Source organism: Poecilia reticulata, chromosome 12 (genome assembly GCF_904066995.2).
Source record: "Poecilia reticulata chromosome 12, P_reticulata-male-v2, whole genome shotgun sequence".
Classification (NCBI taxonomy): domain Eukaryota; kingdom Metazoa; phylum Chordata; class Actinopteri; order Cyprinodontiformes; family Poeciliidae; genus Poecilia; species Poecilia reticulata.
This window is the reverse complement of record NC_088841.1, coordinates 31401065-31416668: the sequence shown is the minus strand read 5'-3', so window position 1 is coordinate 31416668 and position 15604 is coordinate 31401065. Positions and strand designations below refer to the sequence as shown.

The window sequence follows — 15604 nt, the reverse complement described above, 5'->3', positions numbered from 1 at the left end:
CATTTTCAGTGTGGGAATCATTCAGCAAACAAATTAATTTCTCATTGATTACAGCACTTTGTCATCAGAAATATTCAAACAAGTCATCTTCATTTGTGTCATAGGTTATTTTCATCAGCTGATAGCTGACCACAGCAGTGTTGAATGTCTTACGTATCAAACGTCGAAGGCATGGAATGACGCATCCTGTAAACAGGCAAAAAAGAATCAACACAGTCAAAAACGGTGTTACAATCTTCAACAGTAAATTCCACCATGGTCCGGAAATGAGCCTCGAAAGCAAATCAAAAGAAGATGATCCTTGTGCTGCTCCTTCCACGTAATGCTTAAGCTCCTCCAGCTCATGTAGAGCATCAGAAATAGTCCCACCAGTTCCTGTTTCGTCAGGAACGAATGTACAGCACGCTGAACCAATGATTTTGCAGACACCACCTTGAGAGGCTGTGTGCAAGTCCAGCACAACACGATTTTGCAAAACCATGTTTCTCAGTTCAGTCAGCACTCTCACGATGCCATTGGCCAGCTGACGTGTGCTGTTGATGAGTCGCAGTAATCCATATCTGTGATTTTCAACGTGATCTCAAACCTCTCCTACTCCGACCCATGGAAACAGGCCTTGCATGAACTTTTCTCCAACATTCCAGATTTTAAATTCCCAAGGAACTCCAGTGTCCACCGTGAGGCCTCCCAAGCGTTTGACCTCTGGTATAACTGCAGGCTTGGAGCGGGCAGCTAGAACATGATGTCCTTTCCTGATGAATGCAATTGGGCTGGTTAAGGGGACCAAGGCACACAGTCCTCCCCAATAGCGTGGCAAGACCATGTAAGCTCCATTTCCACACAGGAAGTACCAGTCTGCCATCACCCGAAAACCATAGTTTCCAGGCACTATGGCGCTGCACAGTGTTGTCTCCTGTCGTCCTCTCATCCGATGTGAAACTCCTCTCCTGAAGCAAGTTGTCACAGTCTGGGTTGTCCTTCCAGACTTTGCAGTCGGGGGTCGCCCTTTGACCCCTGCAGGCAATGCAGTTGATGTAATTCGGTGTCGTTTTGCAGTAGGTGTAAACTTTGTTACACAAATTCCAAGGTAACATCCCAAGAGAAACGTGTCCGTCGCTGAAAACGCAGATCCTCAGAGACCCGGGTTTAGCTCCTGCTAAAGAAATGTCTCTGGTATTTCTGGTATTTTCCAAGGAAACGGGAGTACGTCAGCATTAAAGGAACAGTTCATAGATCCAAAAAGCCCTTTCGCAGCATCTCCTGTACGAAGTAGAACAGAATAACCCTTTTTGCACCATTCACATTTTCTTCTTTTCATTGGCACGCTGAGTCGTGGTTGTGTGCTCAGGCCATAGAGACACATCTGCTTGTCATCAGTGATGTGTCCTGCACGCAGACCTGAGTTGTGTGTGGCGATTGGCAGCTGCGCACACACATAGCAGTTCACCTCTTTCTCCTCGTGAGCAGTGCTGTTCATCAGCTGCCACAACAGGTTGGTGCTGTAGTCATGTGGGTGGAAAGTGATGTCACTTCCTCCTCCAAACATCAGACATGCTGCAGTCACAGCGCAGTAGAAGATCCATCTGGCATATGGAGTCCCCATGGGAGTGGCTCGATGGGAGCGGCCTCCTGTGAAGGAAGAGAATCAGAAGGCAGTAAATTTGCACAGGACACTTCCTTCAGTTTAAGAGTTCTGATCGTATAATCTGCTAATGTTTGTTTTTCATCTGCTTTCTGTAAGTCTGGAGCAAACAGAGGCAATCTGTAAGCTCTCCCATGAATTATTTCAAAAGGTGTTAAACCATTTGCTGTTGGGGTGATTCTCATATAGAGCTTCACCAAGGCTAAACATTCTGGCCAGGGTCAACCAGTGTCTGCCATGCAATTTCTTAATCTGCTTTCCACAATACCATTTGTTTTTCCACCAGCCCTGCACTCTGTGGGTGATAGGCACAGTGGTTTTTAAATGTCATTCCCAAGTGAACAGCCATGTTTTGTTTCACTTGTCACTGTAAACAGTCTGTGGAATGTTATGTGTTGGCAGCTAACCTTTGCTACCGTCAAAGCATCTACATGCTTTGCTGGAATTATTTCAACCCATTTAGAGAAAGCATCAATCATCATCTAACTGTATTTGTTAATTCAAAAGTTCATCACCAAAATTTTTTTTATGTAAGAATTTAGTAGTTATATAGTATTACCTCACCCTTATCCCCTCCCCCTCTTTTTTTTACACATGGCATTGCCCATGTGTCATAATCTTTAGCTTCAAATAAGCTAAAGATTATGACAAGCTAAAGAGTTCAGTTGGAGCCAAACATGGAGATATACTGTAGTTCCAGTCCAAATGTCCAGCAGGACGCCATACAGTAGTTCTGCTGCATGGCAGTTCCCAGATGTCCAGGAATTAGGATCAGCGGACACTTTAGTGCCTTCAGTGTCCAGGTGGTAGAAATCGTCCTGTCCTTTCTTGCTTCTTCATCAACTGTCATTGGCTGGTGATGAAGGAGGGACGTCATCTGATCGGCCGAACAGGTCTGAGTTGAGGTCAGAGGTCAGACGCGCTGCAGCGAGGATCAGACAGAGGAAAAGGAAAGAAGCAAATAAGAGTCAATTAGGGTTTGTTCGTCTTTCTGTTTTTATTTCTTTTTACACAAACAATTTCCATATAACTTTTTTTCTTTTCATCGTATAGTTTTTTAGCCACTTATTACCCAACATTTTAAGAAGTCATTTCCTTTGCTGCATAATGTACATTTAATTTATTCTGGCGTTAGGTAAATGTATCTTGAAGGAGAATAAAACTTAAATAAAAGTCCAACAAGGATATTCATTTAGAATCAAAAATAACTCACCCTGAATTACCATGATAGATATAATGAATGTAATAAAAGTCATTAATGAAGGGGAAAAAACTCAACCCAGACTAAGTTTAGTTTCTGATTCACAGAGTATGAAGTTAAATTTGTTTCCCAATTATTCAATGGAAAAAAAACTAACCTCAGTTAAGTAAAATAAAATTGTAATCAAAACGTTTGGAATTGTAATGATTTTTTTAAACAAAAAGTTTTGTTTAAAAGACTTCTTTTAAACTAAATAACTCATTTTTACCAAACATAAACATTTATTTGCACACATCATAAATCTTGTGTTGTGATTTTAGGTCCTGCTCAAGATGTCATGTGAGAATCACAAGTTTGATGCAGCTCTGCTTTCCTGAATGGACCATCTTCATCTCCACTGCAGCAAAAAGGCAGATCTTTTTATATAGATTACAGTCACTAAAAGGTTGCATTGAGCCCTTGTTCATATTTTTAATAGTGTAATTCTGTAAAGACAGCATATGCATGGTGGTCCGGCTCTGATTTACATATCTTGTTAAATTGCGGGTTTGAATATTGCCAGAGGTGTGACCAAGTCACTGTGTTGCAAGTTTCAAGTAAGTTTCAAGTCTCCGTCCTCAAGTCCGAGTCAAGTCTCAAGTCAGGAACCTTTAATTTCAAGTCATTTTTATTTTTTTTATATAATTGCAATTATACATAAAATTCAAATCATAGACCATTTGTTCCTTTTAAAACCTGTTTTATCTCAAATGATAGAACATGTGCAGCTGAACACAAAGTATATAAAACATTTTTAAATTGGGCCTCTTTATTGCGCAGTTCTGTTTAACTTGATATTCAATAAAAAAGACGAATATTTTTCTGCATTTATTTCTAAGCATGTTAGTTTCAGTCCTCCGTAAATATGGGCCAGATATTCTAAACACAAAATGTATTTGGGACAGTCACTGTATTTGGTCTGTTTTAACAAATAAACCACATGAAAAAATCAAAATCATTGCAAATAAAGTGGAGTGGTTTTGAATTTGGATGTGATGGTAAAATAAATATCTGTCAGGCCAAGTGGGTTAAATCTACAGCCAATTTCACATCAATATTGATAAAAACATGTGTGAATCAAGCTGGTCAGAATCACTAAACACAAAATAATGAGCTCATTATTTTATGTCTTACTCAGTTACTATCCCACTTAGTGTTATATTCAGGGTCAGTGACTTTGTACAATTTTTATTTTTACAGAAATTTTTGAAAAGATATTTGTTTTTCCAGCAAAGCTATACTACTTGGGTTCTGTGCGACATGTGACAGTCAGTCAGTGCATTAAGTCAAAAACAGTTGACTTAATGCACTGACTGCAGTAAACAATATATTGTCAATATAATTTCCCAACGTAATTATCCTGACGGCTTTAAAACTTTTACACAGTCATATTTCAGTTTTAGATGTTATATTTCATTATTATTGCTACACTATCAGAAGCAGTATGTTAGAAAATGCAGCAAACAAAGACATTTCTACGTTAAATTTAAATATTGTAGAGTTAAATGTGAGGCCGACTGTGTGACAGATGAACCTCGACCCAAACTGAAGAATGAGGAAACATTCCTGCACAGCAGAGACACAAACTCATAAACATCTTCCAGTAAATGCCTACTGCACGTTCAAACTTGTAGCAGTGTGATGCCTCCAGGCTAAAAGAGGCCGAAGCTTAAAGAACATTATGTTCAGAAGGAAAGAGGTTCAGGTGAGAATCAAAGTTCCCTTCAGATCAACATTAAACAAGATTAAATAAATTAATAAAATCTGTATTTGATAATATGAACATATCAGAGTCGTGTCAACATGTGGAGAAAATTCAACATTTCAAGGTTCTTGGCTCGTTGGCTCAGATCAGAATAAGCAGAAACTATTATTAGTTTTATTGCTCTTGTGTTTCTGAGCAGAAACTTGTTGGTTGTTAAAGTTCTTAATAGATAAAATTGAAAATCTCCATTAATTTAATAAAATATTGATTCAAAATACTAAATATATTTAAAACATAAAGAACATTTAAACCAAAATGTGAATTTATTGTTTTTAAACATTTATTTCCTGGTATCAATGATCAGACAGGATTCCTGTCATTTCAACAGGTGAACACACCTCTGCTGTCAGAGGGGGCGGAACCTGAGGTGGGTCCGGTTCAGGTTCTGGAGAATCGGGTCCAGTTCTCCAGTTTGCTCCGACTCGGTTTGTGTGAACAGAAGGAGAATCTAAGGTGAGTTTTAACTCCACTTTCTACTGGTTTCCAGTCCTGACTGGGTTTTCTCTCTTTGAGCTGCTGGACAGAACCAGAACTGGGCCTGGTTCTGGTTCTGGTTCAGAGCTGCAGCTCCTGATTTCAACCAGGAACTCTGAGTTTTCATCTGTAACCCAGACAACCAGCTGAGTTTGCTCCCAGTTTCATAGTGGAGTCAAAGTGGTACCAGTAGGTTCTGAGTGTTTGTGGCCCGGCTGAGATATATGGGTTCTGGTTGGTGGATGGAAAATATTTCAATATGAATTCAATAATTTATTGTTCAGAGAGGATTTATCTGGGCTTTTATCAGTAGATTGAATCAGTCTGTGGTGACAGAGGACAGCTGATCACATTTCAATCAATTATTGATCAATAATAAGTGATTATGGTGACATAGCAACACAGCGCCCCCTAGAGTATTTAAAAACATCCACAGCTGTTATTTAGACCTGAACAGAGTTAAAACATCAAAACCTGTAAAAACTATTGGACCCGATTTACACACCCAGCAGGAAGTCGGCCATTTTGGATCAAATGTTTTGTTTTATTTTTATTTCTTTATATTTTTGACATTTTGACCTTACAAATAAAAAGTTAACTAAAACTCTGAGATTTGGTTGTGAAAGCTCAGATGTTTAAGTTTCTTTAATACCAAGAAAACTTTCCTCCACTCTGACCATCGCTCTATTTTGAGTTTTTAAAATAATTAGCAAATATTTGCGTAATTATTGGTTCAATCACAGTAATAATTTACTCTTAATAGTAACTCTGTTTACATGTTTTATATTTTAATCACTCAAATCTTTCACTGATATTTCCAGCCTTCATTTTCTCCTTTAGTCTGAACTTGTTGTAATGAAACAAATCAAAGTTCCCTGTGAAGTAGATAAATCTACTAGTTAAATCTTTAGCTATTTTTGGTTCAGTGCTAAATGTCTGTGTTTATGTAATATATGCTTTTCCTCTTTGGGTTGGTGGCAGGATTTTGACCTTTGACTCAAATGGCTGCAGTGAGTCTTTTAGTTTCCAAGTAAACTGTAATGTGTTAAGTTGTTGTTTAGCCAAATGGGAACCGAAGTTGGGCTTTTCAAGCCAGAATAGCAGAAAACTAGAGGAGCTTTCTGCAGCTGATGCTGCCACCTGGTGGCAGGAGCCACACATTACAGTCAGATGGCAAAAAGCAAGAGGTGAAGATGTTTACATCTCAACCTGAAGGAAATCAGACGAACAGTCAGGAACGTCATTTCTTGTAAAGAAAGATGTGATAAATGTATTTTTATACCACAGATGTTTTTTTAATAGTTTGCTCTGACATTGTAGCTTTCATGATTACATAATTATGTTTTTCTTTAGGGTCTGTGCTCATGTGTTTTAAATAAGTACTTTTAGGGTATTTATAGTTCCCATTCCAACTGCATGAAATAAACTATTCATGAAATAAAGTCTGAAACATAACGAATCTTCATGTTTTCCAGGTAAAAGATGGCAGAGAAACAGGAAGAGGATTTTGGTAAGTGATCAGAAGCAGAAATGAAGAATCTTAAAGGAACAAACTGACCAATCACAGCCTGTGTTGCTGCCATGTGATGAAGCTCAGCCTCAGTGTCTTATTGTTTTCATGCTTCCTGTTCAGTGAAGCTCTGGTGAAACTAAAAGGAACCGAAGTGAAGAACAGGCCAGCAGCTCTGATACTTCAGGAATATTACTATATACACTGATTAACTTATCCAGTAATCACATCATTTATTAATAATTTATCTCAGACATTCTGTGTCTTTTATTCCATCACTTGGTGTCAGAGATGCTTAAGTTTAGAGATGGAAATGAAGAAAGAAAAGTGATGAAAATGTTAATCAGTCAATATTTTCATCACAATATTCACCACTAATATAATAATTTCCTTTTTTCCTAAAATAGTGCAGCTCCATATTTAGAAGGTGTTTCTTTTATTGTTCTTCCTGCAGTGAGGAAAGAAAGTGATGAAGCAGAAACTTTATTTGGTCTCATGTAGACAGAATCAGTGGTCGTCACTCAGATATGAGGCAGAAACACAACAACAGGTTTAGACCTGAGGAGCTGATCAACAGACTCTGAATCCCTGGATGGAGCAACATGAATAGTTGATCTTCATCACGTTTTTCTCAGTTTGAATTAATTATGTTTCTGATTTCTGCCTGCAGAGAAAAAACTTTTCAAGGTTCGCCCTGAGTTTGTGAAGAGAGTTTCTGAGGAAAACCTGATTCAGCTCCTCGACGACCTGGAAACAGATGGTGTCTTTAATCTTTCGGAGAAACGGGCGATATTTGAAGGGAACCCAGTGACCACAAACAAGGCCCGGGAGACCATCGATGCTGTGAGGATGAAAGGACAGAGAGCCAGTAGATTGATGATCAAACGTCTTCACAACATAGATCCTACCCTGTCCAATCAGCTGAGTTTGTCCTCCGACTCCTCTGATTTAGGTTAGTCCCTTCACCAATCATGACTGGGTGGAAGTGAACTCATCCAACAGTGACTAATTATAACAAAAATAAATGGAGCATTATGATTGCACTCCACCTGCTGGGCTGTAGGTCAGAAACTATAGAAAAGTTTTCCTGTAGATTGGCAGGAGGCGACTCTTAGTGTGAAAACACTTTGAATGTTCAGCATGATGTTTGTAGTCCAGTCAATTTATTAACAAGCAAAGTGGTACCATAAAGCTCCATGACTTGTTTTCTTCATGATTTGAATGTTTTATGTTTCTTCTGAATGAAATCCTCCTCATGGTCTATAATTTGAATGAGTCCTTTGTTTAAACATCCTGATAAAGAAACAATCAAATTAAAATTCAATCAATTGCGTCTTCATTTTTTCAAGTGTTTCATCTTGTGTTTTTATCTCTTTGTTCAGATTTTGATGATCGATGTCAACATGACCTCAAAGAGTCTCTTCTGGACACGTTCCAATCTATCTGTGAAGGCATTGCAATACGTGGAGAGAAAACCTCTCTGAATGATATTTACACAGAGCTCTACATCTTAGAAGGAGGAACTGCAGGGGTCAACCAGGAACATGAGGTCAGACAGATTAAAACAGCATCCAGTAATCAAGGAACAAAAATAAACCTGGAAGACGTCTTTAAACCCAACCCTGGTAGAAAGCAATGGATCAGAACAGTGCTGACCATGGGAGTAGCTGGCATTGGAAAAACACTGTTAACACAGAAGTTCACTCTGGACTGGGCTGAAGGCAGAACCAACCAGAACATCGACTTCATATTTCCATTCACTTTCAGAGAGCTGAATAACTTGAGAGAAGAAACTTTCAGCTTGGTGGAACTGATTCATCACTTCTTTAAACACATTAAAGACGCAGAAATCCGCAGCTTTAAAAAGTTTCAGGTTCTGTTCATCTTTGATGGTCTGGATGAAAGTCGACTTCCTCTGGATTTCCAGAAGAATCCCGTCCTGAATAATCCTTCAAAGTCCACCTCTCTGGATGTTCTGCTGACAAACCTCATCACTGGGAAACTGCTTCCCTGTGCTCTCCTCTGGATAACCACACGACCTGCAGCAGCCAGTTTGATCCCAGATAACTCTATTGACAGGGCCATAGAGGTCAGAGGGTTCACTGACCCCCAGAAGGAGGTGTACTTCAGGAAGAGATTCAGAGATGATGAGGAGAAGGCAAGCAGGGTCATCTCCCACATCCAGATATCAAAAAGTCTCCACATCATGTGTCACATCCCAGTTTTCTGCTGGATCACTGCTAAAGTTCTGGAGAAAATGATGAAGACCAGAGAGGGAGGAGAGCTGCCCAAGACCCTGACTGAGATGTACATCAAGTTCTTGTTGCTTCAGAACAAAATAAAGGAGGAAAAGAATGGAGAAGGAGCTGAAGAAGCTCTAGAGAACAAGAAGCTGATTGAGTCTCTAGGTAGTCTGGCTTTAGATCAGCTGCTGGAGGGAAACCTGATCTATGACAAAGACCTTGATAAGTGCGGCATCAACATTCAAAGATGCTGCGTTGTTCTCAGGAGTTTTCACTCAGATGTTTAAAGAGGAGAGAGGAACGCGCAACATCTCTGTCTACTCCTTTCTTCATCTGAGCATCCAGGAGTTTCTGGCTGCAGTCTACATGCTCCACTGCTTCACCAGCAGGAGGTCAGAGGTGATCAAGACGTTCCTGGGAGAAGAATACAATGAAACATCTCTAGATGAGTTCATGAAGAAAGTCATGGAGAAATCGCTCCGCAATAAAAATGGCCACCTGGACCTGTTTGTCCGCTTCCTTCATGGTCTCACTGTGGAGTCCAACCAGAAACTCTTAGAGCATCTACTGGCTCGGACAGAGAACAGTCCAGAAACCATCCAGAGAATCATCACCAACCTGAAGGAGATGAACACTGATGATATCTCTACTGACAGAAGCATCAACATCTTCTACTGTCTGGTGGAGATGAACGACGTTTCATTTTATCAGGAGATCCAACGGCTGCTGGATTCAGGGAAGGAGCTCTCAGTGACTGATTGTTCAGCTCTGGCCTTCATGCTGCAGATGTCAAAGGTTCTGGATGGGTTGGACCTGGAGAAGTACAAGACATCAGATGGCGGACGACTGAGACTGGCTCCAGCTGTGAGGAACTGCAGAAAGGCTTGGTGAGTCCAGATGTTTCATTGTGTGAATGCTGCCTCAGCACTATTATCCTCCTGTTTCTTCTTCTTTCTTCAAGTTGATTCTGGAAGTTTTTGACCTTTAACCACTTCCTTCATCCTCTGGATGATTTCAGCCATTCAAACATCTAAACATTCAGTTCATCCAGGACAGCTGCAGCTTCTGGTTTTTAGACATTTTGATCTTTTTAAAATATTTAACTTTTTATCAGTTTCAGGTTGAAATGAATAGAAAACCCTGAACTCTAGAAAATGTTTCTTTTCTCTAAGATCCAATTAGCCAGAGAGACGTTTTAAACTTTAATCTCCTCTTCACTGATTGAGCTGCTGCTCCATAATTCACCTTTTAGGATCTTTGACTGTTTTATAAAATAATTGTTTAGATTTGATGGAAATTTAATATAAACCATTGCATTAATTATAAACTTTGTGAACAGTGTTGATCATCTTCATCCCGTCATCATCCTCACCTCTTCCTCCTCCCACTAGTTTCCTCTGAGTTTGTAACCGAGACCAAAATGTGGTGATTGTTGTCTGGTTCCAGAAAAAGTCCTGGTTTCTGTCAGATCCTCCCAAAGCTCTGAGAATCTGCTTCCAGAGCTGGAACCATTTTCCTCATCAGCTCTTCATCTGACGCCTTTGTTGAAGCTGTTAGCTGTCCTCCATGAAGACCTGCAGAGACATGAGCTTCACCTCTTTAGACGTCCCAGCCTCATTAGTTCCTGGAGAACTTTCACTGCTTCACCATGAAGATGCTGCTGGACCTAAACGCTCCGTCTCCTCCAGGTGTTTTGCTCTTCCATTCCGTCAGATAACAGTCTGATAACAGTAGCTCAGGTATGGGAGGCCCACCTCAGGAGTTGTAGCCACAGGTCAGGAGTTGTAGTCGCAGTTCTTTTGTTGGCTTTGTGTATTTTTGTATAACTCTATTGTACAGTGCTGTGATTCTATGTCTGTGAAAAGTGCTTTATGAATAAACTTTACTTACTTAAGTAAGTAACTTAAGTAAGTAAGTAAGTAACTTACTTAAACTCAGGATTAATTAAGTAACTTAATCCTAAATCTGAATTCAGATTATTTGTACATTTTGATGTCTTGAGTAACTTTTACCCCAGAATATGAAATGTCCCATGATTCAGAAATAAGAAAGAGAAAAACATAAATAAATATATATTGGAGACAGTTTCATAACTTTATATTTAGAAGTTTGCATCCATCTCCTCAGGTTTGGTCAGAATTTCCTTCAGTCTAATTTGGGTCAAAGGTTCTGGTTTCCTTCCACAAGGTTCTCATGATACATTGCTGGAGTTCTGGTCCATTCCTTCTGACAGAACCAGTGAAAGTCTTTACAGAAATATTTACTTTTTATGACCAAATTGATAATGAATCCCAACCATCAGAAGGCCTGTTCTTTAGGTCAGAGCAGCAGAATATTTTTCTCTTTTTCCTCCAACATGGTCAGACATGGAACATTAAACTGAGCCACGTCTGCTGGTGGCAGCAGCAGCTAAACAAGATTTACAGAGGAGAGGAAGCTGCATCAGCTGCTGCACTTCTACTATCAGTCCACTAGATGGAGACATGGAGCAACATTCACAGTCACTTGTTCAACCTGAACAACAGGAATGATTTTAGTTCACTGTCATTAAACTCTACACGTGGAGAAGATTAACTATTTAATAATCTGACTGAATCAAACACATTTTAACAATATGTTTTATTTTGAAAGGGAGCAACAGAAAACTGTTGATTCTGACTTTAATGGTGGAGACAAGAATTTGATACCAGGAAACAAAAATATGAAGCAGTTTGTTCAGAGAAGAAAACAGAGAAACATCAGCTGTTCATCATGTTTGATTCCAGTTCATCAATAATCTAATAATCCTGTAGATTAACTTTCCAAAGGAAGAAAGATTAAACTTTGAGTTTAAATCAGAAGTGAACATTTTCTCCAAACATCAGAGAGAAGAAACAAGCAGGAAAGTTCCTGAAGACAAAGTTCAAGTAGGAAACAAAGCAAACTTACAGTTTGTTCAAACAATCCAAAGAGATGAAGAAGAACATCAGAACAACAGACTGGGGTCACGACCCGGTTGGATGGTAGGACGGTCCAGGCAGCAGCAGAAATGGATCCACCCGGATCAACATGATCACATCGGCTTCTGGACGAGACGACATCAACGTGATCATGACACCAAAATACTTCCATACACTTTAAAAGTGACCTGAAAATGTTTGGGTCGGTCTGTTGGGTCGACCCAACAGACCGACCCAAACATTTTTATGTAATGAACATAAAAAATGAACATAAAAATGTTCATTACATTTTTATTCTAAATCCTTCTTAGGTAAAGTTCAGTTCAGAATGAGATGTTTTAGAGCCTTATCTCAACCCTGTAGTGAAAAAAAATATATATATATATATATATATATATATATATATATATATATATATATATATATATATATTAATAATTATTTTTTGATTAATTATAATTAATTATGATTATTTATAATGAATAATTATTTATTATATAATTATAATATAATATAATAGAACCCACATATGAACCTGGAGAAGCAGAAAACCCCATGCAGAAAGAACCAGGCTGGGATTCAAACCCAGGACTTTCTTACTGCAAGGCAGCAGTGGTACCAACTGATCCACTGTGCAGCCCTGATGTTTTATTCACAAAATGAATGTTTTATTCACACCAAAGGAAAATTTAGAGACTAATCAACCCAACAATGATGACTTTAGATTGTAGCAGGAAGCCGGAGCGTCCGGAGAGAAACCTGCAAACAGGATATTAACTTTTTATAGTTGATTCACAATATTCATTGTTTCCTGCTCCTCTCCAAAACCAGCTTGGTTGTTTTTGAGAGGAGTGGCAGGAGAAATCGTTAGCTAGGATTCTCTGCAGCGTGTGGTGTTTCTCTTCATGTGTTTGATTTTCATGATGAATCTCCTTCTTGTACACGTCGTCTTCAGAACGCTTTAAAAACTGCCAACAATTTCTGAGACTGTAGGGAAACTTGTACAGAGGTTGTCCTCCGTCGTTGTCATGAGGCTCCCATCTTTACGGCAGCTGTAATCACAAAATAATCATTTTGTTCTAGAAAGTCATAGATAACTTCACCTACAGAAAAACTGTATCAGTTTTTCTGTAGGGAACACAGTAAAAACTGGTCCCAAATTTTCTCCTCATCTGTCTTCTTCCTCCGACGGTGAGCCACCCCGTCCGGGGTGGTTCTTATTTTGTGAACGATTCAGAACCTGAGCCCAAAGTTTTTCCTAAGAAGAAGAGGTGGAGCCACCCCGTCCGGGGTGGTTCTTCGTTTGTAAACAGTTCAGAACCAGGGCCCAAAGTCTGTCTTCTTCTTCTGACGGTGAGCCACCTCGTCCGGGGTGGTTCATACTTTGTAAACTGTTCAGAACCTGGGCCAAAAGTCTGTCTTCTTCCTCCGACGGTGAGCCACCCCGTCCGGGGTGGTCCTTCATCTGTGAACTGTTCAGAACCTGGGCCCAAAGTCTGTCTTCTTCCTCTGATGGTGAGCCACCCCGTCCGGGGTGGTTCTTCTTTCGTGCACCGTTCAGAACCTGGGCCCAAAGTCTGTCTTCTTCCTCCGATGGTGAGCCACCCCGTCCGGGGTGGTTCTTCTTTCGTGCACCGTTAAGAACCTGGGCCCAAAGTCTGTCTTCAGAAGAAGATGTTGAACCACCCCATGCTGGGTGGTTTAGTCTTTCCTGATCCTTCGAGTGATCTGTATTGTCCGCGGTCGTTTTGTTTTTGGGAACAGTCCCTCCCAAAAACAGCTTGGAAGCTGTGACGTTCCCTGAAACCTCTCCAGCTGGGTCGGTTTGATCAGTTCTACTATCTGCAGTCCTGTTTTGTGAAGTCTCTGTAGACTCAGGATCTGCCGCCTGTTCTACACAAACTTTCCCAGCCGGGTCAGCTCGTGGTTGGGGACGGGATGGAAGTCCGTCCCAGAACCAATCTTTCTCATCCTCCCCAGCCGGGTCAGATTGTGCTTCGGGACGGGATGGAAGTCCGTCCCAGAACCAATCTTTCTCTTCGTTGTCCTGAGTGGTCCTTTCGTCTGATTCATCTCCTGGGAAGAAATGATCAAAAACCTTCCTCATCCCTTTTGTCACCAGATACCCGACGCCTAAGCCAAGTGATAAAACAAAAGGGTATGGCATCTTCAAAAAATAAAAATACTCACTAGACAGAAACTAATCTTAGAGAAGCATTTGGATTCTGGCTGATGTGTTGAGATTCCAGCATTCAAAGCCTCAGAACGTCTTTGATCTGCTGTGATGAACATGATGTAATCTATGACCTCATCAGTGAGCTCGCTGTAGTTCTGGAGCAAGGTCTTGCTTCTGATCGTTGCTATGGAAACGATCAGATCAGTTCTGCCTGATTCAAACTGCAATAATGGCTAAATATTTAATAAGTAATATATTTTTTCATTTATTTAACATGAAGAGATTAACAATAGATTTAGAGTTTGGTTTTCTTTACCTGCTGCGATATAATTTTTTTTTCTTCACATTATTATTTTGGTTCTGGCAGGAAATTCTTCAGATTTTATAAACCTTTGCAAAGCAAAATTTTCTCTAATCTTTAACTCTCAATTTTTATATATTTTATATATTTTTGTACTATCTTGTTCAGAAATTCACACACCTCAAAACCTGGATGAACAGTTGGATGGATTGTTGGTTGAATGAACAGTTGGATGGTTTGTTGGTTGGATGAACAGTTGGACGGATTGTTGGTTGGATGAACAGTTGGATGGATTGTTGGTTGGATGAACAGTTGGATGGATTGTTGGTTGGATGAACAGTTGGATGGATTGTTGGTTGGATGAACAGTTGGATGGATTGTTGGTTGGATGAACAGTTGGATGGATTGTTGGTTGGATGAACAGTTGGATGGTTTGTTGGTTGGATGAACAGTTGGATGGATTGTTGGTTGGATGAACAGTTGGATGGTTTGTTGGTTGGATGAACAGTTGGATGGTTTGTTGGTTGGATGAACAGTTGGATGTATTGTTGGTTGGATGAACAGTTGGATGGTTTGTTGTTGGATGAACAGTTGGATAGTTTGTTGGTTGGATGAACAGTTGGATGGATTGTTGGTTGGATGAACAGTTGGATGGATTGTTGGTTGGATGGACAGTTGGATGGTTTGTTGGTTGGATGAACAGTTGGATGGATTTTTGGTTGGATGAACAGTTGGATGGTTTGTTGGTTGGATGAACAGTTGGATGGATTAGTCAACTGGAGGAGATGAAGACGTGCTGCACAGACTTTGTGTCAGTGATTTTACAATAATTTTAATGGTTGGTGTTAAATTCTGATGATTTTTAAAATGAGCTATTGATATTTAGCTTCTGCTTGTTTTCTTTTTTTAAAGTGTTTAAAACATTTAGGCTGTGATTCGACACCAAATGGATTCATCTAATTGGTGATTTTAGTGCAAATAAATTCGCCATGACAATCATCTTGAAAAATAAAGCAACTTTGAGTAAGTATGAGTCAAACTGGTCCAAATGTGTATGATTTGAAAACAAAAATATCCATCTATAATAAATATTAGCAAAGTGAACCAATTAAGGTGACAGTTTTTGCTGAAACCTTAAATTATCTGCTGCAGTATTAATTATTCTCCACAAGATGGCGCCAGATGTTGACCAACAACCAGAGCCCATTAACCGTTAGGATATTATGACTTATTTCTTTGAAAATTGTTTGTATACGAAACTTAAGATCATGGAATCTGACAACAGCTTCTTATTATTGCAAGGGATGAAATTTA

The 15604-nt window shown here is 39.6% G+C and overlaps 1 protein-coding gene across 2 annotated transcripts; it reads left to right on the top strand.

Annotated features, from left to right (window-relative positions):
- Positions 1-4589: 4589 nt before the first annotated feature.
- On the top strand, positions 4590-9976 carry LOC145554195 (protein NLRC3-like). 2 transcript variants are annotated; one of them, XM_081613693.1, is made up of 4 exons: positions 4590-5100; positions 6597-6631; positions 7302-7583; positions 8014-9976. In XM_081613693.1, the coding sequence occupies exons 2-4, from the start codon at positions 6604-6606 to the stop codon at positions 9159-9161; spliced, it is 1458 nt and encodes a 485-aa protein (XP_081469819.1). In that variant the 5' UTR covers positions 4590-5100; positions 6597-6603; the 3' UTR covers positions 9162-9976. The 2 variants fall into 2 exon arrangements, with proteins under 2 accessions (XP_081469819.1, XP_081469818.1); XM_081613692.1 differs by lacking the exon at positions 4590-5100 and having other exon boundaries at positions 6496-6631.
- Positions 9977-15604: the final 5628 nt, after the last annotated feature.